At 36.0% G+C, this 25,218-nt stretch overlaps 2 protein-coding genes across 4 annotated transcripts in view; one reads left to right on the forward strand and one right to left on the reverse strand.

The window, feature by feature from the left end:
* On the forward strand, positions 1 to 17,355 carry LOC145889312 (DNA-directed RNA polymerase III subunit RPC6-like). 2 transcript variants are annotated; one of them, XM_082980250.1, is made up of 8 exons: positions 1 to 130; positions 193 to 310; positions 364 to 428; positions 542 to 722; positions 1,002 to 1,166; positions 1,231 to 1,320; positions 1,406 to 1,579; positions 17,147 to 17,355. In XM_082980250.1, exons 1-8 carry the CDS (start codon positions 81 to 83, stop codon positions 17,222 to 17,224), a joined length of 921 nt encoding a protein of 306 aa, XP_082836376.1. In that variant the 5' UTR covers positions 1 to 80; the 3' UTR covers positions 17,225 to 17,355. The 2 variants fall into 2 exon arrangements, with proteins under 2 accessions (XP_082836376.1, XP_082836375.1); XM_082980249.1 differs by lacking the exon at positions 17,147 to 17,355 and adding an exon at positions 1,791 to 2,453.
* The window catches only part of LOC145889308 (WASH complex subunit 5-like), a 13,915-nt gene continuing 5,976 nt past the window's right edge, over positions 17,280 to 25,218 (reverse strand). The window contains exons 11-26 of one of the 2 annotated variants that reach the window (XM_082980245.1): positions 25,052 to 25,200; positions 24,520 to 24,653; positions 23,953 to 24,139; positions 23,470 to 23,610; positions 22,894 to 23,076; positions 22,752 to 22,829; positions 22,276 to 22,377; positions 22,095 to 22,219; positions 21,637 to 21,720; positions 21,194 to 21,375; positions 19,490 to 19,673; positions 18,267 to 18,413; positions 18,127 to 18,206; positions 17,770 to 17,929; positions 17,532 to 17,619; positions 17,280 to 17,467 (exon numbers count right to left, since the gene is read on the reverse strand). In XM_082980245.1, the coding sequence (XP_082836371.1) occupies positions 17,408 to 17,467; positions 17,532 to 17,619; positions 17,770 to 17,929; positions 18,127 to 18,206; positions 18,267 to 18,413; positions 19,490 to 19,673; positions 21,194 to 21,375; positions 21,637 to 21,720; positions 22,095 to 22,219; positions 22,276 to 22,377; positions 22,752 to 22,829; positions 22,894 to 23,076; positions 23,470 to 23,610; positions 23,953 to 24,139; positions 24,520 to 24,653; positions 25,052 to 25,200 (2,084 nt within the window). In that variant the 3' untranslated portion in view covers positions 17,280 to 17,407. Of the gene's footprint in view, positions 17,620 to 17,769; positions 17,930 to 18,126; positions 18,207 to 18,266; positions 18,414 to 19,489; positions 19,674 to 21,193; positions 21,376 to 21,636; positions 21,721 to 22,094; positions 22,220 to 22,275; positions 22,378 to 22,751; positions 22,830 to 22,893; positions 23,077 to 23,469; positions 23,611 to 23,952; positions 24,140 to 24,519; positions 24,654 to 25,051; positions 25,201 to 25,218 lie in introns of both variants that reach the window. The other variant, XM_082980244.1, reaches the window with a different exon arrangement.

Consider the following 25,218-nt stretch of genomic DNA (forward strand, 5'->3'; position numbering starts at 1 on the left):
TCTGCACAATAAATTGTATTCATATGTTCCACAATCACTAATTTTGCAGCTTTAACTTAAGAGTGTTTTGAATGTAAACAATGGCTGAGATCAAAACGGAAAACACAGATGCCTTGGCTTTAGAAACTGAGTAAGTTTTTATAATTGGAATTTCACATCATATAATTACAATACAATCTTAAACTATTTTAGAATCATCAGTTTGTGTGCTACCAATCCCAAGGGTATCACAGACAAGGCCATCGAAAATGCTGTTCCGACTGTTGATGTTCAGCAACGGGTTACAGCCATCAATAGACTTCTGACAATGGTATGTATATTGCAAAAACATGGCCATCTTGAAACCACTCTTTTCCGTCGCAGGGCAAAATTGAAGTTCTGAAAGGTGCATCTGGTCTTCTGTATAGGTTAAAAAGCACAAACACCAGGTAAAAACTAGGCCTAAATATTTTGCCAATAAAGAGCAACACACACTACACTGATTCATAAAAGAAAATAGAAACAGAATTAAGGTCCGAATTTCTTTGTAATTGCCTCACAGCAACATCAAAGGTGTTGATCGTCATGAAAAGCTTGTCTACCAAATCATTGAGAGTGCAGGAAACAAGGGCATATGGACACGGGAAATCCGCTACAAGTGTAATCTAATGCTGACAGAAGTCAACAAAATTCTCAAGAATCTGGAAAGCAAAAAGTTGATAAAAGCTGTGAAGTCTGTTGCTGTGAGTTTTTCAGTAAACAAATCCTTTTGATTGTATTATCTTCGACATGAAGTCTAAAATGAGGAAACTGTTCAATAATATATTTGCTATATTTTTAAATGTATTTTAATATATTTGCTGTTCATTGTAAAATTCATCAGTTAAGTCTATCCATGAATTACATCATTGTACAATATGCTGTAAAGTAACAGTGAAACATTTTTTACCACTAGTTTTTTTTGCAAGAAGTAGTTAAATTACTTTATGTATTTTAGCTAACTGTACGTTTTTGTCCTTTAGGCATCCAAGAAAAAGGTGTACATGCTCTTCAGCTTGCAACCAGACCGTTCGGTGACTGGGGGTGCTTGGTACAGTGACCAAGATTTTGAATCAGAGTTTGTGGAAGTGCTCAGCCAGCAATGCCATAAGCTTCTCTTGCAAAAGCTTGACACTGCTTCAAAAGATGTACGAGTTCACATTTGCATGAGTTTATCCATGCTAGTTGTAATCGGGTGTGTTTTATTTAAAGGAAACTCTCAGTCCTATTGCCAAGAACACCAGCTCCTACTGCTCGTCACAAGAAGTGCTCGATTTTATACAGAACTTAGGAATAAGTAAAGTACGTTCTGCGCATTGATGCAAACTTAAAAACGGGGCTTATTATGTAGATATGCTAATCAGAAAATCCCAATTTCGCCCAATAGGTCGATCTTACAATTGAGGACATCGAAACCATTCTCAACACTTTGATTTATGATGGGAAGGTCGAGTTATCGGATGTGTCCATGACCGAAAGCGGAAGCAAGAAGCTTTACAAAGCAACTCGATCGTTAATAGAAGCAACCAACGTTACGAGGACGCCATGCGCCGTTTGTCCGGTAAGTGCTTTTTAATAAATCGGACAGAGTTTTGCTGCAAAAATTCATGCTTGTTAAACCAGCAGTAGCTTACATAATATATTGCAGCGGCCTGTAGTGTTTATGTTTTCGGCCACCCTCTGCGGCGACAACTTCCGGCTGTGTGCTACCACACAGTTTCCAAACGGGCCCTCTCAAAGCCATTGTGTAACATTAACTTTACACTTGACAGGTATTTCACCATTGCCACGTCGGCTGTGAAATATCACCAGAAAATTGCACGTATTTTGATGAGTGGATGAAGTACTGACTACATACGCTGCGATGCGCTGCACGTTTTCTTTTTAATGAGTTTATATTGCGAATACGAGGCGGAATCAACAGGGTGGACATACAATCACAGTAATAATAGTAAAGATAGTAGGGATTGCACATGAAGAAGTGTTGAATCGAAATGGACGGTGGCGTAATTGACAGGACGGCGGTGACGTAATCATGACGTGCTACCGCGGAATTCGTCGAGAAGGAATGGCGGAACGTCCGTTACCAAATCCTGCAACACAAAAAATGGTTGAATACCGAGTGAGTTTAGCGCATCGGGATGCGAGGATATGTACGTTTTTGCGCATTCCTCCGTGAAATATGAACTCTTCCAAGAAAGCACAAGCGCTCACAACCTCCGGCGCCAGTTCAAGTGTTTTTCCGCTAAAAACAATGATATATCATCGTCCTAAGCTATTTGAAACCGGATCGGCAATGAAACATATTTGAAAGCAGTTTGTATTGACAAACATACAAGTTGCTGGAGTCGTGCCCTTAAACTATTTCTTGCATCTAATTAGTACTAAAATTACCCGGAGGTAGAAGTGTCCGTGTAAGAACGGACGTATTGTCCCAGCAGCTGAATGTATTTCTTGGTTTCGTTGGGATGAAATTGCTTTAGTACGGTAAGCATTCCGATAATAAACGGAGGAGCGTCCACCCCGTCATTGAGCTTTTTGTGTATCAGTCCGCCTGAACAACACGAACAGTGCTGACTGTTAGCCGTTGGTTTCTCCACAAAGAAAATGCTACGTTGGTTTAATATTATTTTCGATCGTTAATTCTTCGTGGTAACCAAAACATAAGGGTTGGGACATGAAAACCACGGCCGCATATAAGAGTTCATCACAAATACGGTAGAATGTGTCGTGGATTTTCGACAGCCAAACACTTCCACGTTGGCTTGTTGTACTGCAGCTTTTGTAGCTGGGAGATAGTGACCAAGAAACATAGCAGTGCGAAGTGTTGAAGGGGCCTGAAATACAAGGGATTCGTATTATTACGTTTAAAACGCCACAGGGGTCCTTTTCACTTTGTCGTCACGTAAATCTTAGAAAAGGGGCAGCCGTGACCGGTTGCATCGAGGAAAGAAGCCAGTTCGAACATCATCGGGTTTTCTTTGCTGGGATAGGGCTTCGACGGGTCCTCGTAGTGAGCGCCCACAGCTGTGAGAAGTGCGCTGTACAACCAGGAATAACGTTAATAGGCTTCAAATTTACATGTAACAACTGAACAGAATAAAGCGCCATTCGGTTTTTAGCTGTAATTAGTAGTGATGCACCGAAACAGCTATTTTTATATTTGGCCGAAACCGAATATTCGGCAACTAATTTTGGTATCCATCTCTTTAAACGCAATAAATTTAAACAAAACATATACTGGATTACATTTCATCCTATCACACAGCCTTCTTTGGCGCTTGAAGAATAACCTCGTCTTCCGTACCATAAGTGCTTAAAGTTGATTTTTATCATTTCTGTGAAAGTGAACAAATGAAACGAACATATTCGTATAGTTTAAACAATGATTTTGACCTTTTCCAAACTTTGCGTTTCAGCGTTATATGCTATAAAAAAGTTTCGGTTTCGGCCGAATTCTGCAGAAATATTCGGCCGAAACCGAATAATTGCGAAAACCTTAGTTTCGGCCGAATAAATTCGGCAAACCGAACTTTCGGTGCATTCCTAGTAATTAGGGTAAAAATTTCATATATTTTTATTTTAGGCAATAAATTTTTTACGCTTGAAGCGACATTGCCATGGTTAGTTAATATGAAATGAGCGGTTAATTGATATGCGATTTAGTGGTTAGTTAATATGAAATGAGTGGATAGTTGATACGCGATTTAGTGGTTAGTTAATACGCGATTTAGTGGTTAGTTAATACGCGATTTAGTGGTTAGTTGATATGCGATTTAGTGGTTAGTTAATACGCGATTTAGTGGTTAGTTAATACGCGATTTAGTGGTTAGTTGATATGCGATTTAGTGGTTAGTTAATATGAAATGAGTGGTTAGTTGATACGCGATTTAGTGGTTAGTTAATACGCGATTTAGTGGTTAGTTAATATGTCATTTAGTGGTTAGTTAATACGCGATTTGGTTGGTTTAGTTAATATGTCATTTATTGGTTAGGTAATATTCCATTTAGTGGTTAGTTTAATATGCGCTTTAGTGGTTAGGTAATATGCCATTTAGTGGTTAGTTTAATATGCGCTTTAGTGGTTAGTTAATACGCGATTTAGTGGTTAGTTAATATGAAATGAGTGGTTAGTTGATACGCGATTTAGTGGTTAGTTAATACGCGATGTAGTGGTTAGTTAATACGAGATTTAGTGGTTAGTTGATATGAAATGAGTGGTTAGTTAATATATGCGATTTAGTGGTTAGTTAATATGAAATGAGTGGTTAGTTAATATATGCGATTTAGTGGTTAGTTAATATGAAATGAGTGGTTAGTTAATACGCGATTTAGTTGGTTTAGTTAATATGTCATTTAGTGGTTAGGTAATATGCCATTTAGTGGTTAGTTTAATATGCGCTTTAGTGGTTAGGTAATATGCCATTTAGTGGTTAGTTTAATATGCGCTTTAGTGGTTAGTTAATACGCGATTTAGTTGGTTTAGGTAATACGCGATTTAGTTGGTTTATTTTAATATGTCATTTAGTGGTTAGGTAATATGCCATTTAGTGGTTAGTTTAATATGCGCTTTAGTGGTTAGGTAATATGCCATTTAGTGGTTAGTTTAATATGCGCTTTAGTGGTTAGTTAATACGCGATTTAGTGGTTAGTTAATACGCGATTTAGTTGGTTTAGTTAATACGCGATTTAGTGGTTAGTTAATACGCGATTTAGTTGGTTTAGTTAATACGCCATTTGGTGGTTAGTTTAATATGCGCTTTAGTGGTTAGTTAATACGCGATTTAGTTGGTTTAGGTAATACGCGATTTAGTGGTTAGTTAATACGCGATTTAGTTGCTTAAGTTAATATGTCATTTAGTGGTTAGGTAATATGCCATTTAGTGGTTAGTTTAATATGCGCTTTAGTGGTTAGGTAATATGCCATTTAGTGGTTAGTTAATATGAAATGAGTGGTTACTTAATATATGCGATTCAGTGGTTAGTTAATACGCGATTTAGTGGTTGGTTAATATGAAATGAGTGGTTAGTTAATATGAAATGAGTGGTTAGTTAGTATGTGCGATTTAGTGGTTAGTTAATACGCGATTTTGTGGTTAGTTAATACGCGATTTAGTGGTTAGTTAATATAGGCGATTTAGTGGTTAGTTAATATGAAATGAGTGGTTAGTTAATATGAAATGAGTGGTTAGTTAATATGAAATGAGTGGTTAGTTAATATGAAATGAGTGTTTAGTTAGTATGTGCGATTTAGTGGTTAGTTAAATACGCGATTTAGTGGTTAGTTAATATATGCGATTTAGTGGTTAGTTAATATGAAATGAGTGGTTAGTTAATATGAAATGAGTGGTTAGTTAATACGCGATTTAGTGGTTAGTTAATATGAAATGAGTGTTTAGTTAGTATGTGCGATTTAGTGGTTAGTTAATACGCGATTTTGTGGTTAGTTAATACGCGATTTAGTGGTTAGTTAATATATGCGATTTAGTGGTTAGTTAATACGCGATTTAGTGGTTAGTTAATATATGCGATTTAGTGGTTAGTTAATATGAAATGAGTGGTTAGTTAATATATGCGATTTAGTGGTTAGTTAATATGAAATGAGTGGTTAGTTAATATACGCGATTTAGTGGTTAGTTAATATATGCGATTTAGTGGTTAGTTAATATGAAATGAGTGGATAGTTGATACGCGATTTAGTGGTTAGTTAATACGCGATTTAGTGGTTAGTTAATACGCGATTTAGTGGTTAGTTGATATGCGATTTAGTGGTTAGTTAATACGCGATTTAGTGGTTAGTTAATACGCGATTTAGTGGTTAGTTGATATGCGATTTAGTGGTTAGTTAATATGAAATGAGTGGTTAGTTGATACGCGATTTAGTGGTTAGTTAATACGCGATTTAGTGGTTAGTTAATATGTCATTTAGTGGTTAGTTAATACGCGATTTGGTTGGTTTAGTTAATATGTCATTTATTGGTTAGGTAATATTCCATTTAGTGGTTAGTTTAATATGCGCTTTAGTGGTTAGGTAATATGCCATTTAGTGGTTAGTTTAATATGCGCTTTAGTGGTTAGTTAATACGCGATTTAGTGGTTAGTTAATATGAAATGAGTGGTTAGTTGATACGCGATTTAGTGGTTAGTTAATACGCGATGTAGTGGTTAGTTAATACGAGATTTAGTGGTTAGTTGATATGAAATGAGTGGTTAGTTAATATATGCGATTTAGTGGTTAGTTAATATGAAATGAGTGGTTAGTTAATATATGCGATTTAGTGGTTAGTTAATATGAAATGAGTGGTTAGTTAATACGCGATTTAGTTGGTTTAGTTAATATGTCATTTAGTGGTTAGGTAATATGCCATTTAGTGGTTAGTTTAATATGCGCTTTAGTGGTTAGGTAATATGCCATTTAGTGGTTAGTTTAATATGCGCTTTAGTGGTTAGTTAATACGCGATTTAGTTGGTTTAGGTAATACGCGATTTAGTTGGTTTATTTTAATATGTCATTTAGTGGTTAGGTAATATGCCATTTAGTGGTTAGTTTAATATGCGCTTTAGTGGTTAGGTAATATGCCATTTAGTGGTTAGTTTAATATGCGCTTTAGTGGTTAGTTAATACGCGATTTAGTGGTTAGTTAATACGCGATTTAGTTGGTTTAGTTAATACGCGATTTAGTGGTTAGTTAATACGCGATTTAGTTGGTTTAGTTAATACGCCATTTGGTGGTTAGTTTAATATGCGCTTTAGTGGTTAGTTAATACGCGATTTAGTTGGTTTAGGTAATACGCGATTTAGTGGTTAGTTAATACGCGATTTAGTTGCTTAAGTTAATATGTCATTTAGTGGTTAGGTAATATGCCATTTAGTGGTTAGTTTAATATGCGCTTTAGTGGTTAGGTAATATGCCATTTAGTGGTTAGTTAATATGAAATGAGTGGTTACTTAATATATGCGATTCAGTGGTTAGTTAATACGCGATTTAGTGGTTGGTTAATATGAAATGAGTGGTTAGTTAATATGAAATGAGTGGTTAGTTAGTATGTGCGATTTAGTGGTTAGTTAATACGCGATTTTGTGGTTAGTTAATACGCGATTTAGTGGTTAGTTAATATAGGCGATTTAGTGGTTAGTTAATATGAAATGAGTGGTTAGTTAATATGAAATGAGTGGTTAGTTAATACGCGATTTAGTGGTTAGTTAATATGAAATGAGTGTTTAGTTAGTATGTGCGATTTAGTGGTTAGTTAAATACGCGATTTAGTGGTTAGTTAATATATGCGATTTAGTGGTTAGTTAATATGAAATGAGTGGTTAGTTAATATGAAATGAGTGGTTAGTTAATACGCGATTTAGTGGTTAGTTAATATGAAATGAGTGTTTAGTTAGTATGTGCGATTTAGTGGTTAGTTAATACGCGATTTTGTGGTTAGTTAATACGCGATTTAGTGGTTAGTTAATATATGCGATTTAGTGGTTAGTTAATATGAAATGAGTGGTTAGTTAATATATGCGATTTAGTGGTTAGTTAATATGAAATGAGTGGTTAGTTAATATACGCGATTTAGTGGTTAGTTAATATATGCGATTTAGTGGTTAGTTAATATGAAATGAGTGGTTAGTTAATACGCGATTTAGTGGTTAGTTAATATGAAATGAGTGGTTAGTTAATATATGCGATTTAGTGGTTAGTTAATATGAAATGAGTGGTTAGTTAATATACGCGATTTAGTGGTTAGTTAATATATGCGCTTTAGTGGTTAGGTAATATGCCATTTAGTGGTTAGTTTAATATGCGCTTTAGTGGTTAGTTAATACGCGATTTAGTGGTTAGTTAATATGAAATGAGTGGTTAGTTGATACGCGATTTAGTTGTTAGTTAATACGCGATGTAGTGGTTAGTTAATACGAGATTTAGTGGTTAGTTGATATGAAATGAGTGGTTAGTTAATATATGCGATTTAGTGGTTAGTTAATATGAAATGAGTGGTTAGTTAATATATGCGATTTAGTGGTTAGTTAATATGAAATGAGTGGTTAGTTAATACGCGATTTAGTTGGTTTAGTTAATATGTCATTTAGTGGTTAGGTAATATGCCATTTAGTGGTTAGTTTAATATGCGCTTTAGTGGTTAGGTAATATGCCATTTAGTGGTTAGTTTAATATGCGCTTTAGTGGTTAGTTAATACGCGATTTAGTTGGTTTAGGTAATACGCGATTTAGTTGGTTTATTTTAATATGTCATTTAGTGGTTAGGTAATATGCCATTTAGTGGTTAGTTTAATATGCGCTTTAGTGGTTAGGTAATATGCCATTTAGTGGTTAGTTTAATATGCGCTTTAGTGGTTAGTTAATACGCGATTTAGTGGTTAGTTAATACGCGATTTAGTTGGTTTAGTTAATACGCGATTTAGTGGTTAGTTAATACGCGATTTAGTTGGTTTAGTTAATACGCCATTTGGTGGTTAGTTTAATATGCGCTTTAGTGGTTAGTTAATACGCGATTTAGTTGGTTTAGGTAATACGCGATTTAGTGGTTAGTTAATACGCGATTTAGTTGCTTAAGTTAATATGTCATTTAGTGGTTAGGTAATATGCCATTTAGTGGTTAGTTAATATGAAATGAGTGGTTACTTAATATATGCGATTCAGTGGTTAGTTAATACGCGATTTTGTGGTTAGTTAATACGCGATTTAGTGGTTAGTTAATATAGGCGATTTAGTGGTTAGTTAATATGAAATGAGTGGTTAGTTAATATGAAATGAGTGGTTAGTTAATACGCGATTTAGTGGTTAGTTAATATGAAATGAGTGTTTAGTTAGTATGTGCGATTTAGTGGTTAGTTAAATACGCGATTTAGTGGTTAGTTAATATATGCGATTTAGTGGTTAGTTAATATGAAATGAGTGGTTAGTTAATATGAAATGAGTGGTTAGTTAATACGCGATTTAGTGGTTAGTTAATATGAAATGAGTGTTTAGTTAGTATGTGCGATTTAGTGGTTAGTTAATACGCGATTTAGTGGTTAGTTAATACGCGATTTAGTGGTTAGTTAATATATGCGATTTAGTGGTTAGTTAATACGCGATTTAGTGGTTAGTTGATATGCGATTTAGTGGTTAGTTAATATATGCGATTTAGTGGTTAGTTAATATATGCGATTTAGTGGTTAGTTAATACGCGATTTAGTGGTTAGTTGATATGCGATTTAGTGGTTAGTTAATATATGCGATTTAGTGGTTAGTTAATACGCGATTTAGTGGTTAGTTGATATGCGATTTAGTGGTTAGTTAATATATGCGATTTAGTGGTTAGTTAATATGAAATGAGTGGTTACTTAATATATGCGATTTAGTGGTTAGTTAATACGCGATTCAGTGGTTGGTTGATATGCGATTTAGTGGTTAGTTGATATGCGATTTAGTGGTTAGTTAATATATGCGATTTAGTGGTTAGTTAATATGAAATGAGTGGTTAGTTAGTACGCGATTTAGTGGTTAGTTAATATGAAATGAGTGGTTAGTTAATACGCGATTTAGTGGTTAGTTAATATGAAATGAGTGGTTAGTTAATACGCGATTTAGTGGTTAGTTAATACGCGATTTAGTGGTTAGTTAATATATGCGATTTAGTGGTTAGTTAATATGAAATGAGTGGTTAGTTAGTACGCGATTTAGTGGTTAGTTAATATGAAATGAGTGGTTAGTTAATACGCGATTTAGTGGTTAGTTAATATGAAATGAGTGGTTAGTTAATACGCGATTTAGTGGTTAGTTAATACGCGATTTAGTGGTTAGTTGATATGCGATTTAGTGGTTAGTTAATATGAAATGAGTGGTTAGTACGCGATTTAGTGGTTAGTTAATATGAAATGAGTGGTTAGTTAATATATGCGATTTAGTGGTTAGTTAATATGAAATGAGTGGTTAGTTAATATATGCGATTTAGTGGTTAGTTAATATGAAATGAGTGGTTAGTTAATACGCGATTTAGTGGTTAGTTAATATATGCGATTTAGTGGTTAGGTAATATGAAATGAGTGGTTAGTTAATACGCGATTTAGTGGTTAGTTAATATATGCGATTTAGTGGTTAGTTAATACGCGATTTAGTGGTTAGTTGATATGCGATTTAGTGGTTAGTTAATATGAAATGAGTGGTTAGTACGCGATTTAATGGTTAGTTAATACGCGATTTAGTGGTTAGTTAACATATGCGATTTAGTGGTTAGTTAATATGAAATGAGTGGTTACTTAATATATGCGATTTAGTGGTTAGTTAATACGCGATTCAGTGGTTAGTTGATATATGCGATTTAGTGGTTAGTTGATATGCGATTTAGTGGTTAGTTAATATATGCGATTTAGTGGTTAGTTGATATGCGATTTAGTGGTTAGTTAATATATGCGATTTAGTGGTTAGTTAATATGAAATGAGTGGTTAGTTAATACGCGATTTAGTGGTTAGTTAATATGAAATGAGTGGTTAGTTAATACGCGATTTAGTGGTTAGTTAATATATGCGATTTAGTGGTTAGTTAATACGCGATTTTAGTGGTTAGTTGATATGCGATTTAGTGGTTAGTTGATATGCGATTTAGTGGTTAGTTAATATATGCGATTTAGTGGTTAGTTAATATGAAATGAGTGGTTAGTTAATACGCGATTTAGTGGTTAGTTAATATGAAATGAGTGGTTAGTTAATACGCGATTTAGTGGTTAGTTAATATATGCGATTTAGTGGTTAGTTAATACGCGATTTAGTGGTTAGTTGATATGCGATTTAGTGGTTAGTTAATATGAAATGAGTGGTTAGTACGCGATTTAGTGGTTAGTTAATATGAAATGAGTGGTTAGTTAATATATGCGATTTAGTGGTTAGTTAATATGAAATGAGTGGTTAGTTAATATATGCGATTTAGTGGTTAGTTAATATGAAATGAGTGGTTAGTTAATACGCGATTTAGTGGTTAGTTAATATATGCGATTTAGTGGTTAGGTAATATGAAATGAGTGGTTAGTTAATACGCGATTTAGTGGTTAGTTAATATATGCGATTTAGTGGTTAGTTAATACGCGATTTAGTGGTTAGTTGATATGCGATTTAGTGGTTAGTTAATATGAAATGAGTGGTTAGTACGCGATTTAATGGTTAGTTAATACGCGATTTAGTGGTTAGTTAACATATGCGATTTAGTGGTTAGTTAATATGAAATGAGTGGTTACTTAATATATGCGATTTAGTGGTTAGTTAATACGCGATTCAGTGGTTAGTTGATATATGCGATTTAGTGGTTAGTTGATATGCGATTTAGTGGTTAGTTAATATATGCGATTTAGTGGTTAGTTGATATGCGATTTAGTGGTTAGTTAATATATGCGATTTAGTGGTTAGTTAATATGAAATGAGTGGTTAGTTAATACGCGATTTAGTGGTTAGTTAATATGAAATGAGTGGTTAGTTAATACGCGATTTAGTGGTTAGCTAATACGCGATTTAGTGGTTAGTTAATATATGCGATTTAGTGGTTGGTTAATATGAAATGAGTGGTTTGTGGCGTGCTTGCTCTTTATTCGTAGTCAATAGAATGATGCGTACATGGCGTGACGCGTGACACGTGAGAGAATCGCACGAAAAAGGCAAACACGCACCGAAACCAACGCACCCGCGACGGCACATCCTTACAACATATTATGTCGCTACATTACTCCCCCCCAGAAGCGGGTTTTGCACTTTTTGGAGGTCGGCCTCGTTTTTTAGGCTTTGGTGTAAGAACTGGCTGTGTTGCATCAATAAAGGCCGGCGTAAGGCGATCAATGGAGACTGTTTGCCGAGTTCCAGAAATATCTAACACAAAATATTTGTCGTTGCGCGTTACAACATGAAAAGGTCCCTGATATGGTGAATTTAAAGGAGGACGGTATCCATCTTTACGAACAAACACATACGCGCAAGTAAAAAAGCAAAATTTGTAAATAACTCTAAGGGCCTCAGAGATATTTAACAGTGTCTCGATGGCTTGAGCGCGAATTGAGTCTCTTCAATTGTTAAATCTGCTTCTGCCTCGTTCTCACCAGCAAACCGCTGATTCCAAATAAACAGTTTATTATCAGGCTATGGGAATAAATCCCAAGCCGGCGAATAGCTTGTAGAGTCTCAGTAATATTAGCAGTGTAACAGTAATACGATAGAACAAGTAGAATCGAATGGAATCAAATAGAATGAATTAGAATGGATTAGAATTAGAATGAATTTACCGGTCTAACCTGGGCTTTTTAACGCTCTCCATTATGAGAGCTGATTGGTCAATAATGTCACGTGATATCATGAGGCGCTTGAAGTAATATAATACAAGAACATATATGTGATGTGACATAAGCATAGGAGGACATTTTATGTGGTAAACAGGATGTTGAATGAATCACTTTACTCGAGAATATTCGATGGCTCAATCATTTGGGTCACATTGTGGGATTATGCAAGCGCTGGCCTCTGTGACGTATGTTACACACGCAAAACATTAAGCAATACAAACAATGGTTTCTGTGACGTATGTTACAAGTTAATATATGCGATTTCGTGGTTAGTTAATATATGCGATTTAGTGGTTAGTTAATATGAAATGAGTGGTGGTTAGTTAATATATGCGATTTCGTGGTTAGTTAATATATGCGATTTCGTGGTTAGTTAATATATGCGATTTCGTGGTTAGTTAATGTGAAATGAGTGGTTAGTTAATATATGCGATTTAGTGGTTAGTTAATGTGAAATGAGTGGTTAGTTAATATATGCGATTTCGTGGTTAGTTAATATGAAATGAGTGGTTAGTTAATATATGCGATTCAGTGGTTAGTTAATGTGAAATGAGTGGTTAGTTAATATATGCGATTTAGCGGTTAGTTAATGTGAAATGAGTGGTTAGTTAATATATGCGATTTAGCGGTTAGTTAATGTGAGATGAGTGGTGAGTTAATATATGCGATTTCGTGGTTAGTTAATATATGCGATTTAGTGGTTAGTTAATGTGAGATGAGTGGTTAGTTAATATATGCGATTTAGTGGTTAGTTAATATATGCGATTTCGTGGTTAGTTAATACAAAATGAGTGGTTAGCTAATATATGCGATTTCGTGGTTAGTTAATTTGAAATGAGTGGTGGTTAGTTAATATATGCGATTTCGTGGTTAGTTAATATATGCGATTTAATATATGCGATTTCGTGGTTAGTTAATATGAAATGAGCGGTTAGTTAATATGAAATGAGTGGTTAGTTAATATATGCGATTTCGTGGTTAGTTAATATGAAATGAGTGGTTAGTTAACATATGCGATTTAGTGGTTAGGTAATGTGAAATGAGTGGTTAGTTTCTGTGCGATTTAGTGGTTATTTAATGTGAATATGCGGTTTAGTGGTCAGTTAATATGCGATTTAGTGGTTAGTTAATATGCGATTTAGTGGTTAGTTAATATGAAATGAGTGATTAGTTAATATGCGATTTGATGGTTAGTTAATATAAAATGAGTGGTTAGTTTAATATGAAATGAGTGGTTAGTTAATGTGCGATTTAGTGGTTATTTAATATGAATATGCGATTTAGTGGTTAGTTAATATGAAATGAGTGGTTAGTTTAATATGAAATGAGTGGTTAGTTAATATATGCGATTTCGTGGTTAGTTAATATGAAATGAGTGGTTAGTTAATATATGCGATTTCGTAGTTAGTTAATTTGAAATGAGTGGTGGTTAGTTAATATATGCGATTTCGTGGTTAGTTAATATATGCGATTTAATATATGCGATTTCGTGGTTAGTTAATATATGCGATTTCGTGGTTAGTTAATATGAAATGTGTGGTTAGTTAATATATGCGATTTCGTGGTTAGTTAATTTGAAATGAGTGGTGGTTAGTTAATATATGCGATTTCGTGGTTAGTTAATATATGCGATTTCGTGGTTAGTTAATATATGCGATTTCGTGGTTAGTTAATATGAAATGAGTGGTTAGTTAATGTGCGATTTAGTGGTTATTTAATATGAATATGCGATTTAGTGGTTAGTTAATATGAAATGAGTGGTTAGTTTAATATGAAATGAGTGGTTAGTTAACATATGCGATTTAGTGGTTAGGTAATATATGCGATTTCGTGGTTAGTTAATATGAAATGAGTGGTTAGTTAATATATGCGATTTCGTGGTTAGTTAATTTGAAATGAGTGGTGGTTAGTTAATATATGCGATTTCGTGGTTAGTTAATATATGCGATTTAATATATGCGATTTCGTGGTTAGTTAATATATGCGATTTCGTGGTTAGTTAATATGAAATGTGTGGTTAGTTAATATATGCGATTTCGTGGTTAGTTAATTTGAAATGAGTGGTGGTTAGTTAATATATGCGATTTCGTGGTTAGTTAATATATGCGATTTCGTGGTTAGTTAATATGAAATGTGTGGTTAGTTAATATATGCGATTTCGTGGTTAGTTAATTTGAAATGAGTGGTGGTTAGTTAATATATGCGATTTCGTGGTTAGTTAATATATGCGATTTAATATATGCGATTTCCTGGTTAGTTAATATATGCGATTTCGTGGTTAGTTAATATATGCGATTTCGTGGTTAGTTTGTAAATAACTCTAAGTGTCTCAGAGATATTTAACAGTGTCTCGATGGCTTGAGCGCGAATTGAGTCTCTTCGATTGTTAAATCTGCTTCTGCCTCGTTCTCACCAGCAAACCACTGATTCCAAATAAACAGTTTATTATCAGGCTATGGGAATAAATCCCAAGCCGGCGAATAGCTTGTAGAGTCTCAGTAATATTAGCAGTGTAACAGTAATACGATAGAACAAGTAGAATCGAATGGAATCAAATAGAATGAATTAGAATGGATTAGTATTAGAATGTGAAATGAGTGGTCAGTTAATATGCGATTTCGTAGTTAGTTAATATATGCGATTTCGTGGTTAGTTAATATGAAATGAGTGGTTAGTTACTGTGCGATTTAGTGGTTATTTAATGTGAATATGCGGTTTAGTGGTCAGTTAATATGCGATTTAGTGGTTAGTTAATATGCGATTTAGTGGTTAGTTAATATGAAATGAGTGATTAGTTAATGTGCGATTTAGTGGTTATTTAATATGAATATGCGATTTAGTGGTTAGTTAATATAAAATGAGTGGTTAGTTTAATATGAAATGAGTGGTTAGTTAATGTGCGATTTAGTGGTTATTTAATATGAATATGCGATTTAGTGGTTAGTTAATATAAAATGAGTGGTTAGTTTAATATGAAATGAGTGGTTAGTTAATGTGCGATTTAGTGGTTATTTAATATGAATATGCGATTTAGTGGTTAGTTAATATGAAATGAGTGGTTAGTTTAATATGAAATGAGTGGTTAGTTAATGTGCGATTTAGTGGTTATTTAATATGAATATGCGATTTTGTGGTTAGTTAATATAAAATGAGTGGTTAGTTTAATATGAAATGAGTGGTTAGTTAATGTGCGATTTAGTGGTTATTTAATATGAATATGCGATTTAGTGGTTAGTTAATATGAAATGAGTGGTTAGTTTAATATGAAATGAGTGGTTAGTTAATGTGCGATTTAGTGGTTATTTAATATGAATATGCGATTTTGTGGTTAGTTAATATAAAATGAGTGGTTAGTTTAATATGAAATGAGTGGTTAGTTAATGTGCGATTTAGTGGTTATTTAATATGAATATGCGATTTAGTGGTTAGTTAATATGAAATGAGTGGTTAGTTTAATATGAAATGAGTGGTTAGTTAATGTGCGATTTAGTGGTTATTTAATATGAATATGCGATTTTGTGGTTAGTTAATATAAAATGAGTGGTTAGTTTAATATGAAATGAGTGGTTAGTTAATGTGCGATTTAGGCGTTATTTAATATGAATATGCGATTTAGTGGTTAGTTATAATTCTCAACATTTATGATGGGAAGGTCGAGTTATCGGACGTGTCCATGACCGAAAGCGGGAGCAAGAAGCTTTACAAAGCAACTCGATCGTTGAGGCCGCATCTCTGTATTTCTATGGAAATGACTTTCCCGGTTGGGAAATGCCCTTCTCGAACTCTGCCCTGCGTAAAATTATGTGTAACAATGCAATGGGTCATGGGCGCCAGTGTTTTGGTTGAATGAGCACAGATGAACAGGCTGTGGCCAGGGCGATTTTCAGCGTGTTCGGGGCAGTTTTACTATGGTTTTCAGGGTTATTAGTCAGGCAGTAAATTGGTAAAGGGTGCTGTGTTGAACATGTAGCTGAAAAACTACCCAAATATTGAGGTAGATTTTGTGGAAAAATTAATCACAGATAGTATGGTCAATTTGTGATTTTCTGTTAGTGCCGACCCTTGTCTACGAATTCTGGCCAAATTTATAATCGAGATAACTACTTTAACTGCTTCCCCGGGGGCATTTTGACTCTCTGTTGGCCATTATTTTGGTTAAAAAAGCAGAAGAAAGTGTAGGTTTGTTTTGTGAAAAAATGAATCACAGAAAGTACCCTCCATTTGTGATTAAGTGAAGCCACCAACCCTCCTCTACACAATTCATTAAGAATTGGATGTCTTGTAACTGTCTTGGGGCCCCACCGGTACTGTTTGTACACCCCCTAGGACTGACAATGTAGTAGTTAGCCTTTGCAAAAACCCCCAATGTGCTGTCTTAATGCAGCTGCAATCAATTTATTTTCTGTTCAGCAATAGTAGTCCCCCTTCATGAGTCATCAGACCCGGCAATTGTTTTTGGCAAACAAGAGAAACTGTAACCAGGTGCACAATGACAAATGACTTCTAAAACTCAATTTTTAGGATTTAATTGTGAGATTCGGCCTTAATAGAAGCAACCAACGTTACGAGGACGCCCTGCGCCGTTTGTCCGGTAAGTACATTTTAATAAATCGGACAGAGTTTTGGTGCAAAAATTCAGAATTCATGCTTATTAAACCAGCAGTAGCTTACATAATATATTGCAGCGGCCTGTAGTGTTTATGTTTTCGGCCACCCTCTGCGGCGACAACTTCCGGCTGTGTGCTTCCACACAGTTTCCAAACGGGCCCTCTCACAGCCGTCGTGTAACGTTAACTTTACACTTGACAGGTGTTTCACCATTGCCACGTCGGCTGTGAAATATCACCAGAAAATTGCACGTATTTTGATGAGTGGATGAAGTACTGACTACAAACGCTGCGATGCGCTGCACGTTTTCTTTTTAATGAGTTTATATTGCGAATACGAGGCGGAATCAACAGGGTGGAAATACAATCACAGTAATAATAGTAAAGATAGTAGGGATTGCACATGAAGAAGTGTTGAATCGAAATGGACGGTGGCGTAATTGACAGGACGGCGGTGACGTAATCATGACGTGCTACCGCGGAATTCGTCGAGAAGGAATGGCGGAACGTCCGTTTCCAAATCCTGCAACACAAAAAATGGTTGAATACCGAGTGAGTTTAGCGCATCGGGATGCGAGGATATGTACGTTTTTGCGCATTCCTCCATGAAATATGAACTCTTCCAAGAAAGCACAAGCGCTCACAACCTCCGGCGCCAGTTCAAGTGTTTTTCCGCTAAACAACAATGATATATTATTGTCCAAAGCTATTTGAAACCGGATCGGCAATGAAAAATATTTGAAAGCAGTTTGTATTGACAAACATACAAGTTGCTGGAGTCGTGCCCTTAAACTATTTCTTGCATCTAATTAGTACTAAAATTACCCGGAGGTAGAAGTGTCTGTGTAAGAACGGACGTATTGTCCCAGCAGCTGAATGTATTTCTTGGTTTCGTTGGGATGAAATTGCTTCAGTACAGTAAGCATTCCGATAATAAACGGAGGAGCGTCCACCCCGTCATTGAGCTTTTTCTGTATCAGTCCGCCTGTACAACACGAACAGTGCATGCTGACTGTTAGCCGTTGGTTTCTCCACAAAGAAAATGCTACGTTGGTTTAATATTATTTTCGTTCGTAAATACTTCGTGGTAACCAAAACATAAGCGTTGGGACATGAAAACCACGGCCGCATATAAGAGTTCATCACAAATACGATAGAATGTGTCGTGGATCAAACACTTACACGTTGGCTTGTTGTACTGCAGCTTTTGCAGCTGGGAGATAGTGACCAAGAAACATAGCAGTGCGAAGTGTTGAAGGGGCCTGAAATACAAGGGATTCGTATTATTACGTTTAAAACGCCACAGAGGTAGTCCTTTTCACTTTGTCGTCACGTAAATCTTAGAAAAGGGGCAGCCGTGACCGGTTGCATCGAGAAAAGAAGCCAGTTCGAACATCATCGGGTTTTCTTTGCTGGGATAGGGCTTAGACGGGTCCTCGTAGTGAGCGCCCACAGCTGTGAGAAGTGCGCTGTACAACCAGGAATAACGTTAATACGCTTCAAATTTACAATGTAACAGCTGAACAGAATAAAGCGCCATTCGGTGTAATAAGGGTAAAAATTTCTTATATTTTTATTTTAGGCAATAAATTTTTTACGCTTGAAGGACGCATATTGGTATTTCTATAAAAAATAGTTTTAGTGCTGGGAAATGCCCACCGTGTAAACCTGTGTCACAGTGGGAAGGTCATGCATCACCAAGCAAAGCAGTGACGCAATTAAGTTAAATTTATGGTTGAATGAGCGCACATGTGCGTGCTGTTGCCATGGCGAATTTTAGGGTGTTTGGGGCAGTTTTAGTGGGGTTTTGGGCTATTCCAATTAGGTAGTAACTTGCTGGTGGGTGCTGCTGAAAATTATGTTGAAAATGGAGCAAAAAAATCAGGCTGTATTTGTGGAAAAATGAATCATTTAAGTGTCCAATCATTTGTGATTTTATGAAAGATCCATTTCATATCTACAAAGTTTGATCAAAATTAGTCTCCGAAAAAATGGTTTAGCCACCCCCCTAGGGCCATTTGCCCCCCTGGTTACTCAGTATTTTGGTTAAAAGAGCAACAAAAAATGGAACTGGATTTTGCAGAAAAATGAATCATTCAACTACCCACTCATTTGCATTTTTTTGTAAGTTCCAACTCTTCTCTATGCGATGGCATCAAATTTAGTTGCTGAAAAAGTGTCAAAGCCCTCCCCAAGGGCTGGGTATACCCCCCTTGTTGGTCATATGATCTTCCAGGAGGCCCAACAAGTCCTTGCTCTGTACAATCTCATCCAGGAGCAAATTTTTTTTTTCAACTTTGTAGAATTTTAGGTCCCTATGTAAGTCACAAGACCCATCAACGGTCATTGGGAAACAAGCGGAACAGTCGCTAGATGCATTACAGCCGAGGGCCTTCAACACAGGATTCTCCAATCTAATACCCATATAGGTCCTGAAGCGACATTGCCATCGAAAAAAAAACACGGAGGCTATAGAGCTACAGTATTCTGTTGTCAAATTCCAGATCACTATACAGTTACAAGGTATTACGGCAAAACTTATTACCTGTTCATAATGTTCAGGCCTGACGCAAGAAACTTCGAATGAAATTTGCAGGAAAAGTTTATTTCGTTGGCAATTTGCTGACGTAAGATCTGCAGCTGTCCGACACGCATCACTGCCTCGACATACGTCATTAGCACTTTGGTTGCTCGTTGCATTATGACCGGGTAGACTTTCACTGGATTCTCTGCGAATGGAAATAAACAATGCTTAGTTAATACGATTTAGTGGATGAAATGATGAAATGGTTAGTTAATATAAAATGAGTGGTTAGTTAATATGAAATGAGTGGGTTAGTTAATATGCGATTTAGTGGTTAGTTAATATGTGATTTAGTGGTTAGTTAATATGAAATGAGTGGTTAGTTAATATGCGATCTAGTGGTTAGTTAATATGAAATGAGTGGTTAGTTAATATGAAATGAGTGGTTAGTTAATATGCGATCTAGTGGGTTAGTTAACATGAAATGAGTGGTTGGTTAATACGCGATTTAGTGGTTAGTTAATATGAATATGCGATTTAGTGGTTAGTTAACATGAAATGAGTGGTTAGTTAATACGCGATTTAGTGGTTAGTTAATATGCCATTTAGTGGTTAGTTAATATGAAATGAGTGGTTAGTTAATATGCGATCTAGTGGGTTAGTTAACATGAAATGAGTGGTTGGTTAATACGCGATTTAGTGGTTAGTTAATATGAATATGCGATTTAGTGGTTAGTTAACATGAAATGAGTGGTTAGTTAATACGCGATTTAGTGGTTAGTTAATATGCCATTTAGTGGTTAGTTAATATGAAATGAGTGGTTAGTTAATATGCGATTTAGTGGTTAGTTAACATGAAATGAGTGGTTGGTTAATACGCGATTTAGTGGTTAGTTAATATGTGATTTAGTGGTTAGTTAATATGAAATGAGTGGTTAGTTAATATGCGATCTAGTGGTTAGTTAATATGAAATGAGTGGTTAGTTAATATGCGATCTAGTGGTTAGTTAATATGAAATGAGTGGTTAGTTAATACGCGATTTAGTGGTTAGTTAATATGCCATTTAGTGGTTAGTTAATATGAAATGAGTGGTTAGTTAATATGCGATTTAGTGGTTAGTTAATATGAATATGCGATTTAGTGGTTAGTTAACATGAAATGAGTGGTTAGTTAATACGCGATTTAGTGGTTAGTTAATATGCCATTTAGTGGTTAGTTAATATGAAATGAGTGGTTAGTTAATATGCGATTTAGTGGTTAGTTAACATGAAATGAGTGGTTGGTTAATACGCGATTTAGTGGTTAGTTAATATGTGATTTAGTGGTTAGTTAATATGAAATGAGTGGTTAGTTAATATGCGATCTAGTGGTTAGTTAATATGAAATGAGTGGTTAGTTAATATGCGATTTAGTGGTTAGTTAACATGAAATGAGTGGTTAGTTAATACGCGATTTAGTGGTTAGTTAATATGTGATTTAGTGGTTAGTTAATATGAAATGAGTGGTTAGTTAATATGCGATCTAGTGGTTAGTTAATATGAAATGAGTGGTTAGTTAATATGCGATTTAGTGGTTAGTTAACATGAAATGAGTGGTTAGTTAATACGCGATTTAGTGGTTAGTTAATATGCCATTTAGTGGTTAGTTAGTATAAAATGAGTGGTTAGTTAATATGAATTAATAAATTTTGGACACGTCTGTCAAAAAATCGCATCTCTACGAACCGATAAGCTTGGTGCTTGGGGAGGTTGCCTTGACAAATTCATTCAGCGACGAGGTCCACGCTTTATTGGTGTTGTTCATCGAACGTATCGAGTTAATGAGTTGCTGAAGCTCACGGGCGATCATGAAACAGAAGAGTCTGTCCAGCCCACAAACCCCGTACGTCCCCAGGCTGCCGTGGATTCTGCAATGAATATGTACTCAAATAACAAAGTCAATATGGCTCATTTGCGCATAATCCTTTTTTTCTGATCACGACTTTTCTATGAATAAGTTCATAACGCATATATCACCCCCAGACAACCAATTCAGCAACAGTTTTGGGGCGAAGAGGTCCTTTGTCACGTGATGACTTTTGGTACATGTAACGGCCTCCAAGTCCCCAAGGTATTATATTTCAATACGTGTAGAAAATGTATTTGAATTTCGCACACAGAGCACAAACCTTGAGAATAGCTTTTTGTCAATAACTTCTTGCTTCGTTTTCGAGTCATACCATGTACCAAGCAGATCCACGTAGCTCGTGACCCTACGTGCAAAGCAGCGAACGTGAATTACTGACAGGCGTACACTGATTGTTGAAACTAACAAAACGTTCACGTAAAAAACAACTAAAACTTGGGACTTTTTTGAGTTTTTTCCCATGCAATAATTGATGGAGTTTTATTTATTGATGTTTTGACTTACCGGGGTTAATTTTGACAAACGCAAAGGCTTGGCGCAAAAACAAACCCCGCAAAATTTTTTTTCATGAATCCGTTTAAAAAACGAAGGATTTGCGACAACAAACATTTAGTGATCGTTTGCATTAAAACCACACAAAAACTCTAGTCTATATTTATTTTGATTGCTTTTTGAGATGGATTTAAAACATGTAACATAACATGCTAGCGTTACTCCAACCTGCCATCTGTTATTCTGACTATCTCCCGAGCCAGGCGACCAATGAAATTAACAGAATCGTCGATTGGCCTAAACCTGGGTATCGGGATTTCCTTCGACTGATACAAGCTCTCATAGTCGTGTACCTACAGAAAACAACACTTGTTGCAATTCGTGTGGTTGCTTGGGTGTGAAAACGTACCTTCTGCCTTAAAAAGCTGTTACATTCCTGCTCCACGTTGTAGTTTATAATCCTCGATATTTCTTTCTGCCATATTTGGAGCCCGTAGATGTTCACGTAATCCTGCACCAATAGTTGTGAATAAGAGATTTTTTTCGCGATGAGCGTGATACTTAGGCCGGGTCCACACTCACGCTTTGCGCCGGCGGATTCTTTGTTTGTTTCATTATACGCCGGCGTGCGGGCGTACGCTCGGGACATTGAAACAAACAAAGAATCCACCGGCGCAAAGCGTGACCCGGCCTTACATCCGGTATTTTAAACACTTTTAAATGTAGGCGTCAAGATTTTGCAGTCTTTATTACTGCAAGGTCAATGATGCGTGATTTTTTGTTTCGATTACTTCCGATCCAAATTTAGGCAACCAGAAATTATCATATAGCACGGTTTGAATCACTTTGTTAACTTTGATCGGGATCGGAATCAAAATTCCCCACCTGAATGTATTCAAAAGAGCGACGGAACCCCTCTATAGTTTGGGACAACATCTTCAATCGCGAGCTGATTTCGCTCGCCTGCAAATATCAAAAACGAATCAAGCCCGATATCATAGATTCACTTCAACCTTCCGTTCAATACCTTGACCTTCGCGTTGAACTGAAGAGTGCTGTGCATGGCTGAGGCAACCTGCATCACTAATTCCTTTCGGATTCCGTCTTCTAGGAGTTGCTTAGGGTCGATTTTGATAATACCGACAAGGGTTGTCTTCATCATAAGAACGCCCTCCGTGAATACCGAAATCCCCTGTGTCAACTTGGCGACCTGGATATCAAGTTATCAAGTGAGGACTTGTTGAAAATAATTTCTGCAGTCAACGATTGTGTTTTTTGGTAATATCCAGGCGGCAAAACGTGGCAATAATAAAATTTATTATACTACAATAATTTATATTACCACGACCACAAAACGGTTGTTTGTAACTGAAGAAAATTATTAAACTTTAAGGACAAAATTGCGAGTCGGGAAACGCATTGCCACCGAAAGTTATATTTCTTATGAAACCGTGTTTGAATATTGTGTCATAAGAGAATGAAACAGGTGCAACCATAGTGTCGACAATTTGCATAAATTGGGTTTAACTTTAACCAATCTTAAGCTTCATTGGGCTGACAAAACTTTATGGTGAACAACCTCAGTAAAATAGACATACGACACCTCGTATCTCGCGTCGAGTTGTGCGAATTCCTTCATCTTATCTTTTTCCAATCTCGTTGGAAGTTCCTGGATTTGCGAGGTTTGAATTTTCACGATTCGCGCCAACAAACCGAACATTGTCTGTGGAATGATCTGAAGAACCTACGTAAACATAAAACTAAAGATCCAGAACAAATCATCAGTAAATTCAAATCCATTGCAAGAACCTTTGGTCATTTACAGCATTTTACCTAAACATCTTATATACAAACACGCGGTGTAACAACTAGCACTGGATTGTGAAACACAAACACCGCGGTAGTTTGCTTCTGAATGCGAGATTTAAGTTTACATTAAAATTTATTTAAGTGCAACTGATTTATTATACAGTAGTAACAACTTACATGCCGCTATAGATCGGTATGTAAATTTAAAACACTTTAGTTGCGTTTTTGGTTTCAATATTTTAAGTTTTAGTGAACAGAACACGAGACAATGCTGTACCTTCCGTACGTAGGCTACCAACTCGCCAGAATAATACTGTGAGACGCTCAACAAGTCTTTGCTGTTGGCTTGGTTGATTCGTAGCAGGGGAAGTTCAAGAGCCGAGGCAAGTTTGAGGAAAGTTGCTCGCAACTTTATCACCAGTGAAGGGTTCGACTTTATGCCTTGCTGCATGTTGGTCGTGTAGCTAAGAAAACACGGTTTTGGATGGTCATATTTAGTTTGTTTTTTATATGTTGAATCTTGAATCAATACTGGCAATGAAAGTGGTGAAATGGTCATATATACATATCAGTTCATTCAAAGGCGAATGCTTAGTCTTTCTCCGTGGCGTTTGAGTCTGGTCGGGTGAAGTCGAATAGCGACAACTAACTTTGCATTGGAAGAAATGGTACGTAAGTATTATTCACTCGACGAAATCCGATTTAAACCAAAATTATTTTGTAAAAATAAAATGTTATGTTTGATACAATTAGTCTGAAATTCGCCATGCGATGGTTCTGTTTTCTATCGGGGCATGGGTTCGCAATCCAATATTAAGAATTCAGAAGTCTGAAGTAGTCCTACTTCTGGTCCATGACTGTCCACGCGTACGACAAGTCGGCAACAATCTCGATAGATATGAGAACTTCTTCTTTGATGTTGACGGTTCGGATCATTTGATGAAGCAACTGTCTTGTGTCGGCCAAGAACTGTCGAACCTGGAAGTGAAAAGAAAAAAAAAATCGTTGGTAGTTATTTTTCAGCTTAAGCGAAAAATGTCATTCAGACAACTGGAATTAGCCTGTTTGCTTGGTGGTACCAACAGGTATTCAAACTAACTCACAAGGAGTGCTGGACGATCGGCGTCAGGGCGATTTTTTATTTAAAATTTTACAGAAATATTAATTTCGCCTTGATGGCATCGTCAGTTTCTGTGCTTATTTAGCTTGACATGCAAAGTTCCAGCTTTATTATGTAAAATTTGCTTTTAATGCGTGTCCATATTTTCCATGTTTTCGACACGGAGATATTAATAATAGATTTGCCGGATTGTTTAGTGAGCCTTGTATGCGCGGTTATAACAAGCTGCGTGACAGGGTTGTTGACAAAAAAACACCTGCAAATTATTTTCGAGCTGATGGAATTCTTGAACTTCTTCGAGCGCCTGAATCAGTTGAATCATTTTGCGTCCGGCGGACGTGGAATCACTATAATCAAGCGACGAAATCTGTTGAGAAATTTGAGTGAACCACTGCTTGAGTTGATCTGAAAATAACAAAAAAC

This window comes from Ascidia mentula, chromosome 2 (genome assembly GCF_947561715.1).
Source record: "Ascidia mentula chromosome 2, kaAscMent1.1, whole genome shotgun sequence".
NCBI classification, from domain to species: domain Eukaryota; kingdom Metazoa; phylum Chordata; class Ascidiacea; order Phlebobranchia; family Ascidiidae; genus Ascidia; species Ascidia mentula.